We start from the raw sequence: 25,400 nt of genomic DNA, 5'->3' as shown, positions 1-25,400 counted from the left end.
CGAAGAATTATTATGATAAATAAATTCGATTGATATAGTCTTTTATTATCGAATAAATAATTAAAGGCATGCCAAACGCACGTAACGCGTAAAAAGTATGGCGCGGCGGGTCGTATGGAGCTTATATATGGTAAAATTAAGGTTAGCGTAATCCATGAATATAATACAGTAATATGTAAGTATTACTCGCTGTGCGATCTAAAAACACTATCTGAAAGCACTAGGCAATTTACTCGTATTTATTACACGATGTTTCACGTGTTTGTCGAAGTCGAACAATTAATTGCAAGCTCAAAGCAACAAACTTGCTTCAGCAAAAGTCTATGCTGTGGCACTCTGTGCAGCTGATATTAGTTGAATTAGTTCTATTAATTTTCAGCTTTTCGTAATGCGGACATTTTTGTTACTCGCCAGTCGATTCATTATTTGAACTAGGAAGGAAATATCCGAAACTAGTGAACATGGAACAAGGACAACCTATAACGGTGTAATTTCATTCTTTTTTGGACTCTTCCTACGGTATTTTTACAAGAATGCGTACGTATAGGAATCAACGTAAAACACATAAACTTTAATCAATAGTGTGCATTTCAAAACCGGTGCAAAAAACCATCATGATGTGACTGGTACAACGACCAACAAATCCATACAGTAAAACTTTAAATTACAAAATCCTTCACATAGAATTGGAATTGTTGCCAGTGGTGTTGTTGAGGCGACGTCCGGTCTGCGTGGACGCATCGGAAATGGAATGATTGGATTCGTAGACCGAGTGCAGACTGCCGCTGGACGGCATATACTGCGCCCGGTCGAACAACCGTGCCGAGGAGCGTTCCGTCATCAGATTATGCGGACTGTTGCCGCTGTGCAGAGAGTACAAAGTGGGAGAAATCGCAACCGGCACGCTTTCTCGCTTCCTCGTCAGCCTAACACAGTAAAGCCAATGAAGACAAATTCGCCGAAAAATCGTCAAATTAAGTAAACAATTCAAACGCCAAAATTCTGGTGCATGTACAGAAATATTACTGACCATCGGCACGTAAACACCGCTCCCAGTACAACCAGCACGCCGCCCACGGTTCCCACAACTCCGATGACGACGATCATCCAGTTACTCATGCCTTGTTGCACTAAAATCCGCCGAAAACATGTAAAAATTTGTACGAAAATAACCATGAAATTATTTGATAACTATTGTGTTATTGCTTTATTTAGAAAATATTTATATAATTTACAAAATAATTATATCCGCTTTGATTTGACCGCTCTCGTAAGTCGGTTACCTAGCTGTCGACTTTCCGCGGGGAGAACAACCGGACCGTCAGCGGCACACTGGGGAACATCGCCCTCCCACTGACCTTCCTCCCCACATACTCGCAAATACGGTGCTTGCGATGGACTGGCGTCGCTGCAGCTGTATGCCGCCACGCTTCCCAGCCGACTGGTTCCGTTTAATAAAATAGCCACTCCGTTTTTCAGTTTCTCCGGCAGGCCACAATCCACAGCTAACCAAATAAAAATTTAAGCCATGAACACAGACAAACGAAAAATTAGAAAACTCAAGAATTCGGTGGGCCAAATGACCACCAAGAGCAATAACAAATCATCAATTATCAAATAATTTTGCTTCAAATAAAATTTATAACAAAGCATAAATGACTTAAGATAACAGCACGATTCAGCGAAATCGAACATTTTAAATCGAGCAAAACTTTCTCAAACGTGATTTCCATAGAGTTATCGGGGCTATGACATACGGCACCTAGCTAATTTACAATGCCAAATACTCGTAAGTTGAAATTAAGCCTACCAATGCATTCCGGTGGCGCCTCCCATTCACCGTTTTCCATGCAGTGCGTGACATTCTCCCCGACCATAGTATACCCCGGCAGACACCGATAAATTCCGGCATTCCGATGCAACAATGATTCCGCATTTGCCACCGTCGGCAGCGCACCACAACTGCTTTTCACGGATGAGGTCGTCCCGAAAACGCTCCAAGGCGCTTTCTTCGTTGTCCTGGTCGTATTCGCACTACTCCTCGTAGATTCCGTACTAGAAGCGCTCTGAACCGTAGTACTAGCCGCTTCCTTTGGAACACTTGTGGATATTGTAGATGGCATGGTGCTGGCCAGTACTTTCATCGCCGCAGTGGACGCAATCGTTCGTTCGGTGCTTTTTATAACTTCCGGCGTGGAGGTTTGTATTTGGCGCGTCGTTGTCTGTACCGCTTCGGTAGGCAGCGGAATGGTTGCGGGAACAGTCGAAAGTGTGGACGTGGATGCTGTTGTTGTGGCTGTCGTTTTATCCGCTTCGTTTGCATATCCAGGAACACACAAGGGCATCACACCCCTCCACGATCCATCGCTACACATTAAAAACGGGAGCCCCACCAAATTGTATCCCTGATTGCAGGTGTACCGCGCCACCACAGTCAAACCCATGACTTCCGTTGTGGACTGAGCGTTAAATACAATCGGGATGTTACGGCAGCGAAACATGGCTAAAGTATCCAGAAGCGGCAAGGATTTCGGCGATGTCGACGGAGATTCGGTCGGAATCAAGATGTGATGAACAAGCACCGAAGTCGTGGAAATCGGAGCGTTTGTTGTTGCTAATGGCTCCATCACTTCGACAGCTAACGGAACAAATTCAGCGGAATCTGTTTCGTTGAATGTGACATTGCTCAGCGTGTCAAAAGAATACTCCGTTCTCGCCGGCACCGCGACGGTCGTATTATACATATCATGATCACTATTCGATAAATCACTCATGAAATAATCCAGCTCCGTGGAGATCTCCACCGTATACGGCGATTCCGTGGTTGTTGCGGTTTGTGTGGTGGTTCCCGCGTTCTCGGCAAATGTGCTGAGGAATTGCGTTACCGGCGTGTGCGGTGACGTCGTTGTTGGTGGTGATTCGCTCCGTAACGGCGTGGTTGTTGTAGATGTTTCGCTCGATGACGTCGTGGTTGGTGGCGGCGTTTCGCTCGGAAGGATGACAGTGGGGGGCGTTAGCCTCGTTGCGGCTGTTGTGCGGCTTTCGACGGCCGGTTGAGTGGCGGTTGTGCAGTGCGGAAGTGTCCCACTCCAGGCGCCACTTGACAGACAGCTGCGCGTACCCATGCCCAACATCTCGAAGCCTTCCTCGCATTTGTAGTGCACAAAGCCGCCAAGACGCCGGTCCAGCAGGGTGATAATGCCGTTGGAGGGCTGCTCGGGAATGGGGCAGGATGTAAAATCTAAAAACATCAAATCGACAAAGTAATAACTGTATCTAAACTCTTCCATGTGCTGTACTTTCGGGCATACTCGTACCAGGTTCAAAAGGCATAATAAATGTAATAATTTTGCGTTAAAACGTTCGATACATTCAATATAATGCCAATCTACGCCGTGGTCAGAAACAGTAAAAAAACACAACCCAAGTAAACTTCAACTTAATACTAACATCGATTAACTTTGCAGCGCATTCTTCAACCCATCACTTACAGTTGCTGCCACTTTACTACAATTACCGATACAATCATATGACGGTTTACCACTAAGCGTAAAACAAGTCGATTTTGGACCGTTTTTATGATGCAGTTTTTGATCGAATCTGATTCATCAGTACACATTATGAAAACTAGTTTAGCTTTTCCAAATTCTTCAAAAAAAGGATTATTTTAATATCACAGTTAATTTTGATATTCAAAACTGAAAACAGTAAATAAGAATGACACTGAAAATTTTAGCATTCTTGTTGCGCCTCCGTTGAGCAGATCGCATTGAGAAAACCGTTTCATGTTTTCTGTAATTCACTGTTTTATTTTTCGGCCGGAAAGCACGTTGAGGATTACTGGATGTTAGTCTTGACAATATCTGTCAAGTATGAAAATGAGGCCAGGGAAATGTGTCTAATTATCGGAATCAAGTGGTGTCAAGTATACAGTGCGGCCGGCGGTATGAATTTGTTTTTATGAAAAATAATAATGAAGAAAGCGTCGATAATGAGTGACAAGGACCCACTTGTACGGCAGATCCAGAAGCCTTGACCAGATTCACAGTTGAGATCATTCCACAGCCAAGATGTCCGACCGGACATGCCGCCGCAGTACTGCCGCTTCGACACGTGATCCGGCTGGTTGGGTGCCCAGAAATACGATTTCGGAGTGGACCCTACAGGCAAAAAATTGTACTTTAGCACCATAGTATGAAATTTCAATAGTCTGGCAAAATGCGAGCCAACTTGTAAGTTCTGGTTTACCGCTTCACTACGATTTACATACCGTTTCTCAGGAACTGCCTATGTGTCATTAATCATACGCAATTGACTAGTCAATCACTACTTATGTCCGTTTTTCGCATTCTTATTAATTACTGGTGTGCCCGTTATGCCGCTTTTTGCCTTTTTATGCCGTTTAGAATGCAAGATACCAAATATGCCAGAAGAAAATCATAATTCCTAGGCACCAAATAAATAAACTGTGCGGATGTTATTTTTACCATCGATCCACTGCCACGTATCCTCCATCGTGGACATATTAACGGACCGAAATAACCCAAGCCAATAAAATGCATCGGTTGCCTGAAACCGGTGCAGATACTGCAGTTTGGCTTGAAGAAACTTTTGCGCGTCTTCGTCGATGTCCTGGATTAGAGTTCCTCCCAATCTCCGGCATGTTTGCAACGCTCCGCCTGAAAATCATGACATCGGCTCCAAATACAGGCATCAAAGCAAAAAACGTCTGTTATAGGTGCACAAACACCAGGAAAACTCACGCATTTTACAAATTAAAAAATTATTCAATGACCATTAAATTATCCCATTAAAAACAAAAATTAATAAGTCTTTACATTTCCAGCAAATTTAAACGAAGCATGCATAAGGCGTTTGTGTTTCCTTCGTTTCATAGTTAGTTAAATTTGTAACAGAAATTTGAATGACAATTGTACTAGCTTTACAATCTTGTTGTTGATTAGCTTTCTATTATTATAATTATCGTTACTGCAATTATACAATTAAATTACCCCAAGTGGCCCGGCCATGACTGTGGAAACTGAGACAGGCGCCCTGATTGACGGCTTTGGCCGATGCTTCATGCGGACAGAAATCGGAAGTGAGCGCTACAACACAAACGGAGAAAAGGTGTAAAGGGTGTTTCCGGTTTAAGAGAGCTCTCGGACATGAGAGATAATTAAGTGCGGATCAGACCGTGTGCCGGGGCACATTCAATGCGCCATATTCCCTTACCATCGACAGCCAAGACGTTGACTTCGCACACGCGCAGACGACCAGCGTCCAGCAAGGAGAAATCAATCTGCACGTAGCGGACACCGGAAACAATGGATGCACAGGGAATGGATACCGCGGCAGTCTGATCTATAAAATATGAAGTAGTCCATTTTATGTATAAGACAAATCACCTATCATTCTATCGGCGGACATTCTAAGTTTCTAATTTTAATGAAGAATTCTTCTTAACAACAACAGCCTCAACGAATTTCCGCTACGTACTGTTAAATAACTCACAATTTGAAAAACCGTTAAAACCAACAATCTTGTATTAATCATCCCATTTCCACTGCCCAAAACGAATTACGCGCACTAGCAAAATAACAAAAAAAATTTCTGATTTGTCAGTTAATAACTACCAATTTTATAAAGAAATTAAAGTGCAGAGCGCAGACAAATTAATTTGGGCAATTTTTTTACAGGTGCAAATTTAAGGAGTCGGTATAATTTAGTAAGCAATGATATAGGAAATTTTCACATCTAGTCAGCTTAATCACTTTCACTACTCGGCGGAGTACTCGCTAATAATTTAGCGGTGGTAAGTCTGAGGTTCAAACCTAACGACAAACAATGGTCTTTACCGTCAACACACTACAAAATTAACAAAGCGAGCCTTGTTCAGGATGATCAAGACAATTAAATCGTTTAACAAACCAATTTTTCTGGCATTTGCCGTCAATCAACGCGACCGGAAGTGTAGCAAGCAGGAAGGCCGATTACCTGGTAAGTAGCGCTATAGCTCACCTAATCCGCTGTAATCGATCCTTCCACATGTCACATTGGTCAGCGGATCACTGAATAGGGTCACGTTAGCCGACCACGGCGAGTCCGCTACACAACGAACCGTTACCGAAGAGCACCAGCCATAATTATGCTAATTTACGTGTGATGCGTGTGATGTGTTAAACGCGTACGGGTGACATAAACTTGGCGCGTTTTGCAAATTTACATCCAAATTTGCCCAGTTTTCCTACCGAGTGCGAGTATGCGGATGCTGTGCACGTCGAACTTCTCCGTTAAATCCATTTTCCACGACAGCTTCTCACCGCGTTGCAGATCGTGGGAAAAACAGTCGCGGGCGCGCGTTGATATTATGCCATCGTTTGTGAGCCAAATATTCCGCAAATTCGGAAATACTAATGGTTTATGCATAGCCACGTTGAGACCTGTTAGAGAAAATGTAAAGCTCCAGAAATAAAACCATTTTTTTTTAAAATATAAAAAATAAGTAAATAAAAAAGGTCTGAATATTAACATCTACATACTTCTCGCTACGTATCGACAAACAAAAGGAATGTCTCCTTTTATTTCAGTTTACCGGTTACAAGCTTTTGTTATTTAATAACAAAATTGAAAAGGGAAATACAAAGGAGAAAGTATCAATAATTTAGCAAAAACCTCCCCATACACCGCTCCCATTAAAGTATAAAATCAAAATAACAGGGTTACATAATAAATTTGTTTGATGACCAGCTGCTAACAAGTTGAATCAATGACCGTGATCGCATACTTCACATTTTACGCAACACGCATCAGGTACAATTTTTGATACTCTATGAATGGATACTAACTGCAGCTGCAACACAAATTCTACTCACAATGCTTATACCGTTCAGCCGATCGGTTTCGGATTACGGCAAAAAGTTACAACCACATTGTTTAAACAGATGTATTGAATATCTCACTTCCTCACACGTATGAAATGATACTGTGGTTTAATTCCTTATTCCGTGATGAATTTTGAATTAATTATAACGAACAACAAACAAACAACACCACAAAACACAATCAAAACCAAATAATTCAAAACTATTTCAAAAAAGCGAATTAAAAATTTCATTCGAATTTCGTTTTTTATCGGATCAACAATAAGTTTTCGGCAATTCGCTTCAAAGCATAAAAGTGGTACTATTTTTCGCAGCTATTATTCTGATGTAAAAATTTATGAGAATAAAAATCAAAGATTAGAAAATGCTCGCAGTAGCAGAACAGCAAATTAACAACTCTACAAAGCTAAAAAAACAAAAAATTAGTCCACTAACCATAAGCCTTGTTTTGAGAATTTTTGATTTTGTACGATTAAATTAATTAACCAACGCGTACTAAAACTTACCACAGAACGGCACCGTCCCGCTCCAGGTGGCATCCGGCCGGCATGTCCGCCGCGTCTCGCCCAGCGTAATATACGGCGGCTCACAGGAGTACACCGCCGTGGTGCCCACCGGGATGGGGAAATGGATGGCCCCGTTGGCCGGCACGGTGGGCGGGGCTTTGAGGAAGACCTTGCTGCTGGTCAGTGAACCGGGATACCCGCATCCCGTGCCCAATACGGCCGGTTGCGGAGGTCGGAGAGGAAGCGGTGGTCCATGGGGACCGGCGCCCACGGGAGGCGGTACCAGGGGGAAAGGCGGCGGGGGTTTCTGGGCTGCAAGAAAGGGCGAGATGAGGACGATCAGGATGCCACAACAGCAGATCACATATTCCAACACAGTATGAGATGGGATCATTTTCACAAGCACGATCGTCGTTCACATAGTGCGGACGATGCGTTTGCCCGAGGCTAAGCAAATTATAAAAGATTTTTAAACGAAAAAAATTAACACTGAACTTGGATAATGCACATTTCAATGTCGAAGATGGCTTTTAAAGAAAAATCTTTTCGACTTCTCAGTAAGGATATGAGAAGACTGACAACAAGTCTCATATCGATGCTATCATAGTGGTAACGAAAATCACTGTTGATGAGGAAATTGTCAAAATCAAGGTACCGTAGCGAAAGGTTAGGAAAGACAGTAAGGCGAAAATAAAAACATGAGATGATTTTAGCAACACTGACTGAAATACAGCGCAACTGACCGTGCTGGACAGGCTGCACCTGCCGAAGTTGAGAATCCCAGCACGGCGCATGTCATCATGATTCTGTATAGACGTGGATTTACTGGAAGCAGGTAAACAGGGAATCACGAATCAGCGAATACTGAACGATAACGTGCAAACTGTTGTGGCTGTCGTACGTCGCAGCCGCTCAATGGATAGTTTTATTGAGAATCAAGTGCCACTTCAGGACAGACAAACAAATCAGCCAATGCACCGAATGTTTCGCCAATGCAGTTTACGAAATTTATTTAACTAAACATGCACGGTCTTCAGTTTGTAAACCAAACATTGTTGACTCCTGGATAAGCGCTGCACGAACGGATTCTGTGCAGTTTGCTGAAAATTCCCACAAAGAAAAATCAGACGAGCTCCGACCATACGATACCAATGCAACAATACGGTGCAGACAACATTGTAAGCAATTATATGGGCAAGAAACCGAAAGAAAATCTCAAAAGTCCAAATTTCCAACTTTTATGTGAATCGACAATGAATCATAGGACTTAGTTCATTAAAAACTAAAAAGCATAAGCTTAAACAGTGAGTTAAACTTCGAATGCTTCGAACTTCGATGTTCCAAGATTATGAATGGACGGGTGGAGGGGAATATTTCCCTAAAAACACCTTATATACGTTACCCCACAACTAGATAGCCTCGGCACGCGGCATGCCGGAACTTTTTACTGCCTGTTCGAGATGCAGCGATGATTTAAATGCTGCAGTAATTTTTGCAGGAAGATTTCATCATCTTTCTTCCCGTCTTCCCTTGCGTTTCTTCATTCCATTCTTCGTCTCCGATGAAGAATGGCGGGATTCAGTGGCCTTGATCTGGATTATCTCAATGTGGGCGCCGTGGTGTCAGTGCGCACCATGCTGGATAAAGACATCGAAGGCGAAGTGATTGCCTGTGATGGAAACTCACGAATGTTGCTGCTTCGTACGTATTCCTGCAAATCAGCTGTCGCTTTCCTTTTTGTATTTCCATCTGGCTACTCGTGATGCCAACCAGCAAATATTGTGCATTTAGGTTCGCATCGTCCGGAACAGGACGTGGAGCTGGATGATCTGCACATCATTAATATGGATCATGTCAAAAATGTGAAGGTGCTCCGCGAAGTACCTGATAATTTCGTTCCTTCTGATGCTTCCGATCTACCGCATGTTGATCTAGCTGAAGTAAGTGCGACATGTAATGCGGTGGGATAGTTTTTAAATTTCCATAAGATCTGAAATTAAGAGTGCTGGTATTGTTTTAGTTAAAATTAAAATTTAAAATCCTGAGGTGGTGCTAAACGTGCATTTTAACAACTACTATTATACTTATATTACAGTACATTCTTTACGATTATTACTGTAATAATAATTTTATAATCTATACCAGTTCAGCGTTAAAAATCTGAACTGAAGCCTAATCTACGTATAATCACAGTCACTCTCTACAAAACTCATACACATACGCCCAGAATTACCAAGCTTGCCAAAAGTGGCTTTTCCCTAATACCGTATCTACAGTCACAGTATTCTTTTTTTAATCGTTAGTAATTTTAAAACCTACTACTTCGCGCATGCACTGGGTTTTAACGTCCACAAGTTTTGCATTTGCATTTTGATTATGTTGGAATGCCAGAAATGGTTTATTTTATTTAATAGGATAGCCATTAACGTTCGATGATCTTCATTAGATCCTTCATTAGATCGAGAATTCTTAAATTCATCGTAACAGATTCTCATTTTTAATTCAAATGAGTTGCTAATACATGGTATTGGAACGTACTACTCAGTAGGATTTTAAATTTTGATTTCAATTATGAGAACAACGAATAATTATTATGTTTATGATCGTATAATCGCACGTTTTATTAGTAATGAAGCGTGGAACTTATACAAATTCCGATTTTTTTACATTTTACTGTACCAGAGTGGCAATGTTAAAATCTCTATGTGTTTTGAGTGGTAATATTTAAGAACAAGCAAAACAGTGATTGTCATCATCGAACAGTGGGTTTTTTGCCTGTCCAGAAGAGCACGCATCGTGTTTTAATAGTAATTCAAGTTTTCTGGCCCGGATTTAAAAAAAGTATATCTTTGGCTTGCTTCTTTGTGGTGGTTTTCTTTTTTCCCAGTAAATATTTTGTTAAGAATATTTGATATTCGTTTGCGTATATGCTGTGGATACGGTTGGAGAGTTCCTGATAACTTACGTGGTATTTGTATTCTTGCAGATTTCAAACCGTTTGAACGAAAAACTTGCCCTCCGAGCCAAAGAAAAAGCGTCCAGTTCTTCCCAGAACAAGGCCAGCTGAAAGCGGCGACTGAATCCTCAAATGACTTTGTTACATTGTTGTGCGTCGTATCCGGCGATTTTTGCTGTTAATTGTTTTATTATTCGGTGTTTTGTTGGGATTGCTAACTGGGTGGGAATGTGCGGATGATGTGCACGGTATGCCGTTGTAACTTGTACGGTGCGAAGAATTGTTTCAATCAAATCTAACTGACTGCCCTTTGATAGAATCTTCTTTAATATTGACCGCTACGAGCGAAAAGACGTTTGAACAATATGGTGAACGTTTGGGGTGCTTGGGTGATTTTGAGTTGTGGTTACGTACTGTTAAGGATTCTTCTTAATTCTTCGGACATAATGTTAGCGTTCAAAATGTTTCGGTTGGTTTCCTAATTGGTTTCCTAATTGGTTTCCTAATGTTCATGGAACGATGCAGACCGGCACGAGGCGTGTGGTCATTTACGTAGAGTGACGGACTAGAGTCTTATTACCAACTTCAACCAAGCAAAACGCATGTACAGTAAACTAGAACTGCTAACAAATCGTAGTAGAATGCCGAAACTACTGTGCACGTATCCAAAAAAGTGCTGATAGATATCGAATAACATAATGGCATCCAGTTGATTAATTCTTACAATATTTGGTTTCCCTAATGCAGCGGATACTTGTACTCGTAATTTTTACCACCTTGTTATTTTATCGTTTTGCATCCGTGATTCTGTACAATGTATATTAAAATTATTTGGATTATGGCCGAAATTAAACAGAACCAGAATCAGTATAATCAAAGCAATTTATAACTTCTCAAGACTGCCAAACCTATTGTACTGTATTTTGTCAATAAAAAATTCAGGAAGCTTACCAGTAGTTATTATAAACGTTAAAAATATCTTATGTGTTAAGAGAAAAGCCAATAATAAGTAAGTTCCAGAATGACGGATAACAGATTCTTGCACTGCCCTACAATTCACAGAAAAATATACAAATGCACAATGAGAAAACCTAAGAAAACTCAAACCCAATAAATAAATGAATAAATCAGGATCAGATTTAAAAAGCATAAGAACACTCGTAGCAGAAGTTACAGAACAGAGAACGACAAGAAAAATAAATTATAAGCCCAAACTAACTACGAAATAAAAGTCCGTCGGACGGCATTAAAAACTGCGATGCGGCGCTTTGGGAACGGAGTCTTTGGGGAAGGATTTGAGGTACTGATGGGACGCGCGCGGTAAATGCCGGGTGGGCTGCGATGCCGACGGTGGAATGAGCGGTAGCGGTGCCAGCTGGGTCATGGGCGGGGAGGGCGCTTTGAAAGAGAAGTCCTGGGTGATGCTGGTGCCGCGGGATGAGCCGGTCAGGTGGGTGCGTGTCAAAGTGTACCTATCATCCGCAACAGCTGCACCTTCGTTACAAAGACTACTATGAAATAAGGTATAAATCGGCAGATTACCTCCATAAAAGCAAAATTCCCGCGATAACACTCAGGATCACCAGGATGGCGATGGCCGCACCGGAAAATACCACTAAAATGGAAATTAACAAGTGGCAATGCTGTATATGAAGAACGTAAATTACCTTGCATCTGTTAAGTAAACTGCACTCGAGTCAACTGATAGCAGTAAAACGAAAAGGAAACTGATCTAATCATACCAACGGAAGCAAGCAACAAGTGTGAATGTAATGCTCGTACTAATGTTTCGGAGATCAATAATTCCCACAAACGGCAAACGAACATAAACTGCATATACAGTACGAACTGCGAATGTACATGTTTGTTGAAATTAGCAGCAATGGTAGTGAAGTGGCATCACTGCGTGAAAACTTGCTATGGTGACATTCATTTAATTGCAGTAGTGTATGTTTCCTTATACGCAGAACGATTAGACTGTGTTACTGTTAGCGCGAACGGTTAGTTTTTTCGAGATTGTTGTCTGCATGTATCGACTGGAAAAACAAAATAAGGAAAATGTAAAAAAGCACAATAAAAACCGCGAAAACTTTTAAACTGGCGCAGCTAGACCACATCCTTTCGCAGCGCCGAAATACCTGGCGGCAAGGCCGTACGCAAACTACGCACTTCCCACCCAAAGTTAGGTGGAAGTACTCACTACTCACCGACTACGGGGAACCTCACAATCAAGCAAACATTTTAGGACAAAAAATTCGTTAGAAAGCAACCTGATGGTAAAAAATTAGGAAAGTAAGCAAATCAATTTTGAGTAAACAGACAGAAATTAAAATTGATACACTTTGTACAATATGCATATATAAGTGTACACACTGCAGTCTGCATCTAAAACATTGCCGCACTGATCGAAATCATCCCCACAGATTTTGCAGGTGGTGTCAAGTAGAACAAAAAACCTGAAAACTGCGCATTCTTACCGTAGTTATAAATAGAGATCAATTTGCCGGTGACATCCTGCCGTATGGACTGCAGCTGGTATAAAATCTCATCTGCAACAGCAACAAAAACAAAAAAATTTTAATTATCCTGTCCAGCAATGATAAAAATTCAGCAGTTACTGAATCTTTATACGCGAAAGATCTGCGCACAAAAGTGTCAGAAGACAAATCTTTAATGTGAACTGGACAAAATTAATACAGCCGATATACGAAGAAAAGTGTCACAATTATTTTTATTTTCAATTATTGCTACTATACAGCGAAATAACATTATTAAAACTTAGAATATATTGGTAGGGTACTCGTAGTACTCTGTACAGTAAATGAAAACGAACCATCCGTCTCGGCTTGTTTATTCCGCTCAACCGGCAAATCCTCCATCATCACCACACTCTCCGTGGTCGTATTTACCGGTAGCGTGGTAGTGGTTAGCATGATCAGCCGCTTCCGAGTGGTACTTTGTGCCGGCATCTTCTGCAGAATCTTCCCAAACCGTCCCGCCGGTGACGCCGTTGGCTCCTTCAGTAATCGTCGCTGTGTCCGGTTGACTTGGTTGGTGGGTGTGGCATTTGCCAGCGGGAACGGCGTATTGGTAGCGAACAGCAACACTTCCGGTGCACCCCCCGCCGTCGCCACTGTCTCGCTCTTCAGGACGTTCTCCGTCAGACTGGACGCCGCGGCGATGTTGTCGGCGGTGGTGGCGTTAATGATGCTGAAGATCTGCACGTCGCACAGCGTCAGCTGCGGACTGCCGGTGGACACCGTGCCGGCGTAGTGCGGCTCGATGTTGATGGTAACGAACCGGCCCGGTGTGATGCGCTCGCAGATGATTTCAACCGGAAAGTTATCCGCTCGATCTGCAAAATACCGGGACTGTTACAATCCACACACTGAATACACATCACCCGGAGAACAATAAACAGATCAAATTGTAATTTTCACAAGGTAATGTGCTTTCTTCTCACTTTCGTTCAGCATACCCTCGCATAAACATTTATAGTCATTCTAATTACTGGATTATACAGATATCTGTATTCTTAAAATTATAACTAATTCATAAACTGCATTTACCGCCAGGAGTTTTAGAGGATCGCGTCAATGTACAGACGCTTAAACTTAAATAATGTTGAATATAAAGTTATTCATAGTATAGTGGCAAGATGGAGTCCGCAAAATCTTCAACACTCTGTCTAGTGCCTATATAAAAATAGTACTTGAAAACAAATCTCTAATTAACCGGTAATTTTTAAGTCAGCAATTCGATTGCTTTAATAAGTACGAGTAATAGTGACGGTAATACACATTTTTACTGGGACCGAACAAAATACCACAGTCCGTAGACCACAAGTTAGCCAGCAATAATTACAAAACATTTACAGTACCCACTAGCACGCTTTTTTTAAAAAAAAATCTAATGTACGTAATTTAAGGAAAATGTAAATGTTTACGGTTGGGTTAAAGTAAAAACCTGGAAAAAAACTTTGATTAGTCAAGAAAGTGACCTACCCAAAAGTACAGTGGCGACACCGCAGCTGGGCGTAGCGGGGACATTTTCTTGGCCTACTTGCAGCTGGATCCGGTAGAGAAATCTGTCTGGGATGAAAAACAATCTTTCTTAGTCGCCATTACGACTAACATTCGGTTAAATACATGGACAAAGGGGAATTAAAGGGTTCGCGTACTCTCTCTACCAAAATACTCCCATCGCACAGTAAAATTCGCTCCACCGATTGGCAGCATTTCCTGCAAGCAACAAAATTTGTTTTTTTTGCGCCGGTTACCTATACACAGCCCGGCATACTTCTCGTTCAATCACTAACTATTAACTAATAATGGCCAGTGGGAGGTATGGACTACAGTAGGGACAATAGTCTTTACGCAGAGGGAAAAAAACCAATTCCATCAGAAAGTATAAACTGCGTAAACAGTGTTCGAATAATCTGTTAAACTATTATTAATTTTGATGTTTACAGCTACGAAGCTTTAGTTATGAAATAAAAAAGCCTGGCTATAATTAACGATTTTATTAGTTCCAAATTCATGACATTGTATCTTTCACGCAGGGATATCCAAATTAAAGTTGATGCCATGCATCTTGAATACCATACACTACATTTTCAGTTCGTACTGATGGTGAGTCGGTGCCTACTTTTACTGTAAGAATAGTAGTGGTCAGAAATTCTGATTCAGAATTTCTGAACACCCTCCTCTAAGTAAGTACAAGTAGTAGGTAATAAAATAATAAGTATACACTATACACAGTTTTAAATTACGTACTAGCAAAAAAATAAAGAATTCGAAACTGTAATAAAACACACAATACCTATAGTAGTACAGACAAACAGTTATTAATCCAATAAATCTAACGAAACAAATGATAAACCGTCAAGCTGATTCACGAGTCACGACTAAATTACATGCAACATTGTCGACTGCAGAGAGGTAACAACATTGTTACACAAAAGGAACGGAAAAGGCAAAACAACATTCTACAAATACAGGAATACTTTAAAAACAGAAGCATCTGACTATCCGGAAAAATACAGGAAAGCAAAACAGTTTTAACTGCAACAACCATGAAAAGCAAACAGTTTTAACTACAACAGTTTCAATTGCAACTTGTAACCTGACCCCAGGGAATGATTTACTTTACCTGTAGATCGACTCTCCAGAACAGTGTCCATGACCACTTGGTTTTGGAGCATGTCAACGGGGAATCGTCGTTGGCCAGACGCGCGCCAAACATCACCGCACTATCGCGAAATGTCGAGCTCTGAATAGCCGGCTTCCGTAGCGCCACATTCCGGACAAAACTCACATCTCCTGACAAACAGAATAAACTCCATTTGAAAATGCTTCCCGACAAAATCAGATAAATCTGCGTTCTACCCGAATTTAATCCAACGACGCTCCCGCTCAACAGCAGCAGTATGATTCGCCACATGTCGGTGCAATTTGCATATGATCAACAAATAATTAGCCGTCGGTATGGCAGCATGATTGACGCCGGCTGTCTTCGGTCGTCGTTAGAGAGCAATTAAAAAATTGCTTCCCGGTCGGCGATGGACGCCGACGTCGTGATTACCGGCTTGCATTTGATCTTACAATCCACTGCTTCCGGTGTGTCGTGCATTCAAGACGGCAACTGATCTAGTCACTTGATCGTTCGCTATCAACTCAATTGGATTCTATTCCTATCATTGGTGTGCTCAGTTTTACCACGCGCACATAATGGCAAAATAAATGCCATCATTTCATGATCGAACAAAATAACTACCATCGTTCACCACACTATTTCACTAACGACAGTTATTAAATTTTACAAGTTACTACCATAATTAAGTAGTTTTCGTGCTTCTCTAATATTCTATATTACAGTATGTTAGCGACTGCCGATTGTGCATATGGGTGTTGTGATCGTAGCGTTGTGGCTTTGTAGAATTATAATGGACCATTGCTGCATTAGCCAAAAAAAAGTGATATGTAAAACCCAATTGTTTTTTAAATGAAGAAATTTGCCAGAACTACGAATAGTTTTGGAAAATTTTTGATTCGAAAAAAATTATTATTGAACTTTGCAGATCACTTTTAGCTGCCCGAGGCATCATTAAGATTTGTTAAGATTAAACGACCTTCATCTCAAAGAGCCACAACACTACGATCACCACGTAATCAATTATATTCGGTTATACTGCAGTTTACGACAAGTGGTGTTCCAAAATGAGGAATCTGCTGTCAACGCAGTTTTTGCTTTATTTTCTGTGTTTTAATACCAGAACTTCTCGCTGCACACAATCTGGGTAGACTTTAGAGTCAACACATTCGATCAGGTTTTCTTTGGTAATTTCTTGTCGAAATTCCTCTGTCCCACCGTTCAGGCCAAAATATATGGATTTTCCAGCCAAATATCTATAAAGATGAATAATTCCCCAGTTAAACGTTAACCACATGAACGTTTCGCCAGATCGTTGCCCTTACAAATTTTTAAACGTTTGCTTGCCCACTCCTTTTCAGTTTTCAGAGCTACAAGGTGATCACTCACAATCAGTACTCGTACACTACCTTCCACTGCCGTTTTATTCGTCTCCGCACGCTACCTTTTCAATCGGTAAAATATTTTTTTATAAAATACGGATAAGAATGGGTGAATGGGAGGGAAAGCAGCTACTGATAGGGAATAAAATTATAAAAGCAGCAAACGTAGTGTACGGGGCGAGAGCGTTACTAACTAACCAATGATCAAAAGCTTTACAGTGTGTTCCAGTTCACTCATAGTCTGATACCATGAAAAGAAATTAAAAACAGTTAACGGGTTTTTTTTAGTTTTATTACCGCTACGTAACCTCCATAAAAAAACAATAACATTTGACAAAGAATAACGTAGCTTTAATTCAGCTTCTGTATGAAACAGGAACCAGGAAGATCCGTAACTAGAGATTTTCGTCAAACCCATCATTTACAACTTACACTGTTCCTTCCTTCCGGAGCAATCGCGGCAAAGCGAACGCCAAGCTGGATAGGACATCTTGGCGATACACGGTGTCACCAGTCAGAATAACATCATATCTACAAATTAGAAAATTAATTTGCAACCTAATTTTAAAGTCGAACTCTCCTAAAATGAATGCCGCTAATAAATCGAACTCGTACTAAAGAAAGTGTCGTTATTTATTTTGTCAACTGCAAACACTTAGTAGACGTATGCAACAAATTCAGAAAAATGCGCCGTGGGGAACGGTTATAAATAGCTCAAAACATTTTCAATAGTGACTTCAGCTGCGACGGATTATCATATTCATAAACGTATCAAAGCGCGATTAAAAATCGGTTACCTATTGTCCTCCGCGAGGGGATCGTCATCCAATTTTTCCACACGAAGGAAACGCACAAACGACAACCAGTCTCCGCTGAACAGCCGTACGCGGGACTCGTCCACGCCATCAGCAATCGGCTTGAGATTTTTCAGAATGTTCGGTAGCGTTGCACACTCTATAACGTCGGCGTTCTGAAAGGAAAGACCCAAAATAACTGCAACGCGTTTCCTATTTTACTACAGCAGATAAAGAAAGAAACAGAAGAGCCGTGTCAGATCGCAAATCACTCACATAATCATGGAAATGCACCGTGGCGCCTTTGGTCAAAGCATAGATTCCCGGTAAACCAGCACCACAGCCCAACTGTGAATCAAACACGAAAAACATTTAAATATTAATCAAAATCATTCCGATAACAACAGTAGCAAAAAAGATTATGCCGTCAAAAGAAATCTGAGAAACGAGACCTATACGATTGTGGTACACTTAAACCAGTTACCTTTGACAACAGTGTGTAATACGCTGTTCAACTGCAAAATTGCAATGAAAAATAAAATACCTCTAATACTTTCTTGCCTTGAAAATCAACAGGAGATTCCGAAATCAAATACACCAGTAAATCACAAGCACCATCCCATACACGAAATCCTCCTGCAACATCATTAAAATATTTTAATAATTACATAAAGTTTAAAAAAAAAAATAAAAGTCAAAATAACAAAAACTTTCGATGCAATATAATAGTATGTACGAGTACATCAAGTTTTCTGGGACAATTATGAATAATTATGCTAAAATAATCATTATTTTTCTAAATTATTATTATTCATCGTGGAGCAGGTAGCCCATTTCCGGCTAGGGTGACACACTAGCTGGGATTTTAAACCGGGCCAAACAGTAAAATCTAAAAGTACGAGTACGAGTGCCGATAGATAGAAAAAGACTCCTTAAGCGAAATTGACACGGTCCATCGTTATTCGAATGATAAAAACCCCACAGAGTACTTGGTAAACAAATGAAAAAACACAAAAGACATACGTAGATTAGTACATAAATAATGATGTTAATTGTAAAATTCACCTTCGTACACTTTGGGAACAATATCGGATTTCACCACATCACCGTTTTGCGACGGCTGCGATCCCAGGAGATTTGGCAGAGAAGTGGCGAGGATATTCCGATCGATCCACTGTGGGCACAGAAAAAACAGGCCCACATTGTCCATGGCAAAGTTATTCCATTTGTTTTCTAACGAACACGAATGTCTTTTTCACTGCATTCCAGTACCATCACAGCGACTTTACTGCATCAAACTTGGCGAACGCTGACGGCTCAGAGATGTTGCGGAAAAACTCGAAAACACAGGGAATGTTCACGAACCTGCAGATTTATCATCGGGGTTTTCCGATGGTGCAGATTCAATGGTACACTGAAAAACATGCTCCTTCGTCGGAGCATGTGCTGCCTGAGAACTTGGGGCAGGCGTATCTTTCTCCGCGGCAGGTACTTCGTCTGCCGAACTGCTTGCCGAGTTGGGGATTGGAGAGAAACTGAATGTGAACGGCTGCGACGCCGTGGATGTATCCTCGTCAGGAGAAGGGAAATTGAACAAAAACGACATTGTAGGTTTAGTCTAATTCTAACACGTGGAAGTCATAACTGGTAATTCTTAAAATAACGCAACAAATCATAAATCTAAAGGGACTGGATCAGCTGTCGACAAGGCAATGGGTCCAGAATCAAAATAGACGAATGCGCTGCAAGCTGTGATCTGTTCTTCCACGGCGCCCTGGGGTGGTTGACAACTTGACACCCAGCAGCCTTACCTCATACCTGTTAAAATTGTTATTAAGAGAATTCAGAAGGAAGTCTTGGCTGTCATTCTTGGATTGTTATTTCTCATCTACAAGTTTTTTTGCGAGTAACAGTTAATTAACAATTGTAAGTACAGTAAGTACGAGTAGGGCGCTCTCAGTTGAGCGATTCGGGTTCCGTTACCGCGTTACGCAACCTTCCAAACGTTACTGAACAGATGTTATGCTGCTGCGACTGCTGCTGGTCGTGCTGAAGTACGGCATCATGGTCTATCATTCTGAATCTTGTTGTTTGCGTGCTTTAGTACAGTAGTTTAGTCCGACTGTGAACCGAATATTATTGCGTCCTTCGTACCGCGCACCCCCGCAGCTGCACACCGTGAACGCAACAGCAGGAACATGTCTCGGGCAGAAACTAGCCTGGAAGTGCCGCCTGGTCTTCCTAATGATCAGCTGCGCCGAGAACTGAATGTACGTCGAGTCACTTGAGTGTGGCTAATGCTGTGCACGGTGATTCGGTCAACTCACAGTTTGCGCGATGCAGTTGCCATTTACTTCTTAATTGTTGCTGCAGTAGTAACAGTACCGTAATAATACATTGGAATCTGAATCATTGCTGGTGATGCTCTTCAATTCACAGAAGGTTTTCAACACACTCCGTGAGGTTCACAACCGAGCCAGCAGCCATGGCATATCCAAGCGGCTGGCCGAGCACTACGCACAAGAAGCTTTTCTCCATCATGCGGACGGCGAAGTGCGCGTGCTGGTGGCCGCATGCCTCGCGGAATTGTTCCGGATCTTCGTGGGCACCGCAGATGATGAGATGTCCAGTCAGGGTGCTCCCGTGCATCCCGGTCCGTTTCCCGATCTGCATTTGCTGAAGGTACGGAAGTCGCTATGCAAATCTGTGGTTCTGTAAATGGCGTTTTCCTCATAGTGTTCTACTGTTCGTATTGCGAGTCAACGACAATATAAATGTTTCGTTTTCCATGGTAGCGAATGGTAGCCGGCGTTTTCTTTGCAGAATGTCCTTATCTTTTTCATTGAGACCTTGCAAAAGTTCCTCTTTCGCTCCAGCCGGTTGTATGCATTGGCCTTCCACGTAGCGCAGGTCTGTGCTGAAGACAGTGTAATAATATGATGGTGGCTGTAATCGTGTTCTTGTGGTATCGATGTTGTATCTGCAGACCATGGCAGGAACGAAGGCGTTTATGCTGATGTTGAATCTGGATCCGGAAGATCAGGAGTTTCTGCTGGAAGATCTGGTGCAAATGTTTTTCCATGTCATCGGGTGAGTTTATCAAGTCTGTTCAAAGCATTTGCAGAATTGGCTAAGTTTAGCTATGTAATCGAAATTTAATCACTACTCAAATCCAGGAATTCGGCGTCCCTTTATTACGCTGAATTTGGTTTTCTTTAGAGACCAGCATCGGCCCGTCGATCGAATGACATTCCTGGATATAATGAGCTCCCTCCTTGGCGATTCAGGGCTAATGATATCTCGCAAATTATTACGAATAATTTTGCAGCCATTGACACCTGATGCTAAAGTATGTGCGTAGTATAAATTTGTAACCGTAAAACGAGGAAAACGCATTTTTGATCGATTATCGTCTTTTGCAGCGGCAAAAGCCCAGCGCTTACGCATTGGCCAAGGAGCTACTGAAGCGCATCCAAAAAGCAGTTGAACCATGCATTGGCAGTGTGCGTCGTAATCCCTTACTGCAATAATGAAGGGGAAGCTTGTGCTTAACATAAATACATTTTCCAGTATTTCACCCGGTTGACTACATTTGACGATGCTTCGGACGCTGATGACATCGTGGACAGTGTATCCAGTGTCGTGCTGGAGCTGTTTAACATTTCTCCAGTCTTGGTTACATCGGCGTATCGATATGTGGAACTGCAGATTACTGTAGCTCAGCGATTTTCTGCGCTCTATTGACCAATGTTTCTATGCCTGGATTTTTGCTATTTAGTCTGATGAGATGGAAGAGCGATTGGAAGGTCTCCGTTTGGTGGGAGAAATGTTTGCTTCGCCAAACTTTACGGAACTGGCATCCGGCGAGAGAGATTTGCTGTTTTGTTTGGCATCTGCACGGTAAGGCGATATCGTATGAGCGTTTTGCGCAGTTAGTTGGTCATCGGTATTTCATTTTCAGGCTTCATGACATTGATGAGAAAGTTCGTCTGCAGGCTGTCGAAACGGCCGTTAAGTACATTTGCAATGCTAAGGATGTGGACGATGAACCGCGCTTAAAGGAGTATATCGGTACATGGCAGCGGAAATTTTGCTGTATTGAAGAGACAGTAAGCACACTTTCTCTTTCGGAACTTAGAACTCCTTGGGAAATCGTTGATGGATCCCAGTACCCGAGTTCGCGCGGAAGCAGTAACAGCAGTTTGTGAAGTGTGCCTTCAGGCTGTGGATTTGATTCCCAGTAGCGTCATCGAAGACCTGGGGGCAACGATTATTGACAAAGAAGTAGGTTGAGCGAATAGGTCTATAATAAATACATTTTTTACATTTTTGGTAAAACTCAATGTTCTGCAGCGCACTGTTCGGGATCAGGCTTTAACCGCCATATGCAGCATGATTGGAAAGCTGATGTATGGCACGAAAACGCTGCCTAGTGCCGTTGATCCGGTTCCTTCGGCAATTAGTTCGTTGTTGCCAGAATTATTTAATCGCGTTGGGATGATTCCTGAGAGGTATGCTGTCTGTGTTGTATGATGTACAATGTTGTTTGATGTAGGATGTTGTATGTTGTATCTATCGCGTACTGCATTCTCTGATCGAACACCAGGGCACACTTATAGTCTGTTATCCTTTTACTGGATTACAGAATCACAGCAGGAACGAAGATACGCTCGATTCTGCTACCACCGACTGCTAGCAGACCGGTCTTGGCCAATCACCTATTGTATATTTATTGTTCTGCTGGTGACCCAGGAATGAGGTACCGCTTGCGAGAAAAAATCACTTTGAAAAGATTACTGACTTTATTATTTCTTGCAGGTTCATTGAAGATGTTTTCGAGCGAGGATTAAAGTATGGAAATTGTTTTTCATTTTTTATTTCTTTCTTCTGTATTACGATGGGCTGTGTTGCAGAGCTCGTCGATATGTGGCGGCTTTTGTGGTGGCAGGACGCCATGACGATGAAACGCGGAAGAAGAATAAGATCCTACTGATAAGTATGTCCTTTGAAGCGTTGTACAGTTTCAACTGCAACATAGTTCATAAATCATAGCGTCTTTTTTCTTAGATTCGTTTCCTGAACTGGCTTCCGGTTTTGATGACCTTGCACTGCGTTTGGCAAACGACGCCGCATTCCGAATGTCGGCGATAGACGTTGTAAACTTGCAACACGAAGATTTGAAGCTAGCCATGGTGCGTCAGTAATTGCTTGCTTTTATTACCAGTTAATTGTTGACTTCATGTAGTTGATACGGTTATATGGAATTGAAGCCTTTTGAAATCGACAAATTGTATAGGTGTGTACAGATGTGGTAGCCGCTGGCTTTAGAAATTACTGTATTGGTACCTAACAATACAATAAATAAATATATCAAACCGATTCAAACGTTACCGGTAACGGTCAACCTGATGCTAACATTGTTTTTACAGGATGCGATGCTGGAAATGTGCGGCAAAAATACTGCTGTGCAGTCCGCAACCAGGCGATTATTCGAAATCATATCGCCATTTGGATTGTCTGCGAAATTATGCGAATGTCTGCATAGCACTCTCGTGGACATTTTAGACGGCAACATAACCGCTGCGGAATTAATTTGCCGTTCCGTTGCTCTGCCGATTCCACAAGAAGTCCTGCGACAGAAGAGTGCCAAATTGATCCAGGTTGGCGCACCTTTGAGTTTGTTGGTTATCGTTTCTGGATGTTTTCCTTGCTAATGGTTTTAGTTTATTGCCAAACGTTTTCCTGATGGGTTTGCACGACCAGCAGTTTTGGAACGCGCTCTGGAACACTGGAGTGATCAGGACCCGGTGGTGTCCCTCCACATACATCGTTTATTTGCAAACTGCGCGTCGGAACTGCAGCTTTTTGATCTGTCGTCAGATTCCAGATTCAATAGGTAAGTGCTGGTGTAAATTCGCTTCTGCTGTAATATTTGCTGGTTTTAAAATCCACTTTTTTTGTGATGAAAACTTATGCCGCATGAAATCAAATAAGAAATTTCAAAATAAAATTTTTTTAATAACCTGGTAAGGTTTTCCGATAAATGGAGTTTTGGCTAAAAGATAATAATAATATTGATAAGTATGGCGAGAATTTTAAGCTGTGTGTTATTGTTTTAGGAATGTTTTGGGAAAAGCCATGGAACTGACTGCGCAGTCAACAGTCTCCTAGTTCCTCTCCAAGGAAAATATAACGTCCGATGTGTTGAAGGACTGTCTCGTGATAAATTCGAACTCTTCACAGATATTTTGACGGTAATACTTATCTCATTCTGTTACGCTTCCGTGGATTGAAATTTCACCTACGGATTCATCTTCATGGTCTGCTGGATATAAGTTTCTAATTTTGTACAGTGCTGATCATATTTTTCAGTGGGCCACAACCGTGCTCCAGAGTGATGACCTTTCCGACACGGACCGCAGTGTCGCAGTTTGTGCTTTGGGAGAATTGGCTAAAGTGACCGGTCGACAAAACAAAAACAAAGAAAACGGGCGAAGCTCTCCTAGTCAAAGTGAGACGCAGGTGCTGAATCAGTTCAAGGAGGACCTTCTCAGTGTTTTCCAACATACCGTGCTACCGCAGATCAAGTTTGACCAGGTGAGCACTGGTTTTAGCGGGTATTATATCGCTTTAGACTTCTCAACATTTACGCTGCAGTTTTGTAGCTGGAGCCGGCGACCGTTGCCGACAAGGATGTGTGGTTGGAGCGGGACGGTTTATCGGGAAGCGTGGCGTTTGTTGTGTATGCCATGAAAGTGTTTGGAAAGTTTTGTCGGGGTTACCAAAGTTGCCTACCGATGGAGGAAGATGACATGTATCCACCGTTACTGCGAGAATTTGTTGACAAACTCCGAGAGGGCGTCTTGGAAACATCTCGGCATTTGGAAGATCTGGAGTACGTTAGTAAATCTTATTAGTGGTAAAAATTTCTAAGAGCATCCAGTTGCTGGTGATTTGTTAACCATAAACGTGGATAGCGAACGATGTGCAAAAGGATGCGTGGCTTCGTATCGCAGTTAAGATCCGCTTATGCGTATCACCTATTTCATGTAATCATAATCACGCGTCAAGAAATTTACTTACAGTGTGGTAATTTGATTATTTATTGCAGTCGCGCATCACAGGATCACATTCTGTTGACAGCTTCCATTCAGCTGTTGGAAACTCTCCCACTCTTCAGTCAGGAACACTGCGCGATTGATTTGGCTCATGTACTGCAAGTTCTTCCCCAGGTACCGTGCTTTTTCATAGCTCGGTCACTTTGAATTTGAGCATGCGTTTTCATATACCGGTTACCGAATTTCACCGTGCATGCTGATTTCCGAACAAATACAGTCGTCCTGTTTATTTAGAAAAAATTCCTATGCTGAAACAGATTATCAATAGGTTTATTAAAGAACAAATTAAATTTGACAAATTTCAGATCAGCTGCCGAAGCGTCATGCGATAGCAGCCATTCATGTTGCGCGCCGCATCGCGGGTGACCGGTTGATGCAAACGAATAACAAAATGATATAGCTATGACAGAAATCGGGCTACGCTTCTCTGCAGACGTTTCTAACGTTCTTTGGGTTGCAGCTGTTTTACAAAGAATCTCAGAAGCAGTTGGTTCAATATCTGCTGGAGAGAGCCCTTGGTCACCCTTTATCCGGGTTGTTTTTGGCTATTGTGGCTACCGGTGCTATGCATCCAGATCCTGATGCTCTACGCTTTCGCGAACTGATCCA

The 25,400-nt window shown here is 41.9% G+C and overlaps 5 protein-coding genes across 9 annotated transcripts; 2 read left to right on the top strand and 3 right to left on the bottom strand.

Annotated features, from left to right (window-relative positions):
* Nucleotides 1-542: 542 nt before the first annotated feature.
* Nucleotides 543-8,080, bottom strand: LOC129595331 (uncharacterized). Its single transcript, XM_055492302.1, has 11 exons — nucleotides 7,391-8,080; nucleotides 6,252-6,443; nucleotides 6,022-6,108; nucleotides 5,236-5,364; nucleotides 5,013-5,108; nucleotides 4,488-4,679; nucleotides 4,011-4,160; nucleotides 1,811-3,241; nucleotides 1,284-1,505; nucleotides 1,031-1,130; nucleotides 543-926 (listed from the first exon to the last, which is right to left on the bottom strand). The coding sequence occupies exons 1-11, from the start codon at nucleotides 7,782-7,784 to the stop codon at nucleotides 677-679; spliced, it is 3,243 nt and encodes a 1,080-aa protein (XP_055348277.1). The 5' UTR covers nucleotides 7,785-8,080; the 3' UTR covers nucleotides 543-676.
* Nucleotides 8,081-8,858: 778 nt separating this feature from the next.
* Nucleotides 8,859-10,734, top strand: LOC129595344 (LSM12 homolog A-like). The gene is made up of 3 exons (XM_055492329.1): nucleotides 8,859-9,091; nucleotides 9,182-9,330; nucleotides 10,377-10,734. Exons 1-3 carry the CDS (start codon nucleotides 8,959-8,961, stop codon nucleotides 10,455-10,457), a joined length of 363 nt encoding a protein of 120 aa, XP_055348304.1. The 5' UTR covers nucleotides 8,859-8,958; the 3' UTR covers nucleotides 10,458-10,734.
* A 613-nt stretch (nucleotides 10,735-11,347) lies between these two features.
* On the bottom strand, nucleotides 11,348-15,870 carry LOC129595339 (uncharacterized). The gene is made up of 8 exons (XM_055492324.1): nucleotides 15,734-15,870; nucleotides 15,498-15,667; nucleotides 14,527-14,587; nucleotides 14,351-14,437; nucleotides 13,180-13,701; nucleotides 12,824-12,895; nucleotides 11,889-11,961; nucleotides 11,348-11,818 (listed from the first exon to the last, which is right to left on the bottom strand). Exons 1-8 carry the CDS (start codon nucleotides 15,786-15,788, stop codon nucleotides 11,593-11,595), a joined length of 1,266 nt encoding a protein of 421 aa, XP_055348299.1. The 5' UTR covers nucleotides 15,789-15,870; the 3' UTR covers nucleotides 11,348-11,592.
* On the bottom strand, nucleotides 15,801-19,495 carry LOC129595340 (histidine protein methyltransferase 1 homolog). The gene is made up of 8 exons (XM_055492325.1): nucleotides 19,039-19,495; nucleotides 18,739-18,906; nucleotides 18,218-18,309; nucleotides 17,950-18,021; nucleotides 17,677-17,849; nucleotides 17,312-17,410; nucleotides 16,618-16,753; nucleotides 15,801-16,032 (listed from the first exon to the last, which is right to left on the bottom strand). Exons 1-8 carry the CDS (start codon nucleotides 19,277-19,279, stop codon nucleotides 15,946-15,948), a joined length of 1,068 nt encoding a protein of 355 aa, XP_055348300.1. The 5' UTR covers nucleotides 19,280-19,495; the 3' UTR covers nucleotides 15,801-15,945.
* Nucleotides 19,477-24,556, top strand: LOC129595335 (sister chromatid cohesion protein PDS5 homolog A-like). Of its 5 annotated transcripts, none has more exons than XM_055492311.1 (21): nucleotides 19,477-19,599; nucleotides 19,778-19,943; nucleotides 20,113-20,355; nucleotides 20,497-20,583; nucleotides 20,660-20,763; nucleotides 20,893-21,022; nucleotides 21,096-21,176; nucleotides 21,244-21,387; nucleotides 21,452-21,573; nucleotides 21,635-21,744; nucleotides 21,812-21,957; nucleotides 22,027-22,184; nucleotides 22,319-22,432; nucleotides 22,492-22,524; nucleotides 22,587-22,669; nucleotides 22,741-22,865; nucleotides 23,103-23,333; nucleotides 23,397-23,569; nucleotides 23,793-23,927; nucleotides 24,046-24,270; nucleotides 24,339-24,556. In XM_055492311.1, the coding sequence occupies exons 2-19, from the start codon at nucleotides 19,872-19,874 to the stop codon at nucleotides 23,842-23,844; spliced, it is 2,208 nt and encodes a 735-aa protein (XP_055348286.1). In that variant the 5' UTR covers nucleotides 19,477-19,599; nucleotides 19,778-19,871; the 3' UTR covers nucleotides 23,845-23,927; nucleotides 24,046-24,270; nucleotides 24,339-24,556. The 5 variants fall into 5 exon arrangements, with proteins under 5 accessions (XP_055348286.1, XP_055348291.1, XP_055348287.1 ...); XM_055492312.1 differs by having other exon boundaries at nucleotides 19,498-19,599; nucleotides 19,783-19,943; XM_055492314.1 differs by having other exon boundaries at nucleotides 19,571-19,608; nucleotides 19,791-19,943.
* The last annotated feature ends 844 nt before the right edge of the window (nucleotides 24,557-25,400 follow it).

Source organism: Paramacrobiotus metropolitanus, unplaced genomic scaffold (genome assembly GCF_019649055.1).
Source record: "Paramacrobiotus metropolitanus isolate TYO unplaced genomic scaffold, Prichtersi_v1.0 Parri_scaffold0000077, whole genome shotgun sequence".
Taxonomy (NCBI): Eukaryota; Metazoa; Tardigrada; class Eutardigrada; order Parachela; family Macrobiotidae; genus Paramacrobiotus; species Paramacrobiotus metropolitanus.
This window is presented reverse-complemented; position numbering and strand designations above follow the sequence as displayed.

What these genes read in the sequence shown, in the direction of transcription:
- LOC129595331 (XM_055492302.1), bottom strand. Translation starts at nt 7,784, where the DNA reads ATGATCCCATCTCATACTGTGTTGGAATATGTGATCTGCTGTTGTGGC. An exon ending in GATCGATTACAGCGGATTAG is followed by an intron (nt 5,365 to 6,021) that starts GTGAGCTATAGC and finishes CATATTTTATAG; the next exon opens with ATCAGACTGCCGCGGTATCC. An exon ending in CTTCTGGATCTGCCGTACAA is followed by an intron (nt 3,242 to 4,010) that starts GTGGGTCCTTGT and finishes TGATGTTTTTAG; the next exon opens with ATTTTACATCCTGCCCCATT.
- LOC129595344 (XM_055492329.1), top strand. Translation starts at nt 8,959, where the DNA reads ATGGCGGGATTCAGTGGCCTTGATCTGGATTATCTCAATGTGGGCGCC. An exon ending in CTCACGAATGTTGCTGCTTC is followed by an intron (nt 9,092 to 9,181) that starts GTACGTATTCCT and finishes TTGTGCATTTAG; the next exon opens with GTTCGCATCGTCCGGAACAG. An exon ending in CGCATGTTGATCTAGCTGAA is followed by an intron (nt 9,331 to 10,376) that starts GTAAGTGCGACA and finishes GTATTCTTGCAG; the next exon opens with ATTTCAAACCGTTTGAACGA.
- LOC129595339 (XM_055492324.1), bottom strand. Translation starts at nt 15,788, where the DNA reads ATGTGGCGAATCATACTGCTGCTGTTGAGCGGGAGCGTCGTTGGATTA. An exon ending in TCTGGAGAGTCGATCTACAG is followed by an intron (nt 14,588 to 15,497) that starts GTAAAGTAAATC and finishes TGTTGCTTGCAG; the next exon opens with GAAATGCTGCCAATCGGTGG. An exon ending in GGAATTTTGCTTTTATGGAG is followed by an intron (nt 11,819 to 11,888) that starts GTAATCTGCCGA and finishes TGCGGATGATAG; the next exon opens with GTACACTTTGACACGCACCC.
- LOC129595340 (XM_055492325.1), bottom strand. Translation starts at nt 19,279, where the DNA reads ATGTCGTTTTTGTTCAATTTCCCTTCTCCTGACGAGGATACATCCACG. An exon ending in AAGGCAAGAAAGTATTAGAG is followed by an intron (nt 18,022 to 18,217) that starts GTATTTTATTTT and finishes TTTGATTCACAG; the next exon opens with TTGGGCTGTGGTGCTGGTTT. An exon ending in CTCCGGAAGGAAGGAACAGT is followed by an intron (nt 16,754 to 17,311) that starts GTAAGTTGTAAA and finishes TCATCTTTATAG; the next exon opens with ATATTTGGCTGGAAAATCCA.
- LOC129595335 (XM_055492311.1), top strand. Translation starts at nt 19,872, where the DNA reads ATGTCTCGGGCAGAAACTAGCCTGGAAGTGCCGCCTGGTCTTCCTAAT. An exon ending in GTTTTCGAGCGAGGATTAAA is followed by an intron (nt 22,525 to 22,586) that starts GTATGGAAATTG and finishes GCTGTGTTGCAG; the next exon opens with AGCTCGTCGATATGTGGCGG. An exon ending in GAATAAGATCCTACTGATAA is followed by an intron (nt 22,670 to 22,740) that starts GTATGTCCTTTG and finishes CTTTTTTCTTAG; the next exon opens with ATTCGTTTCCTGAACTGGCT.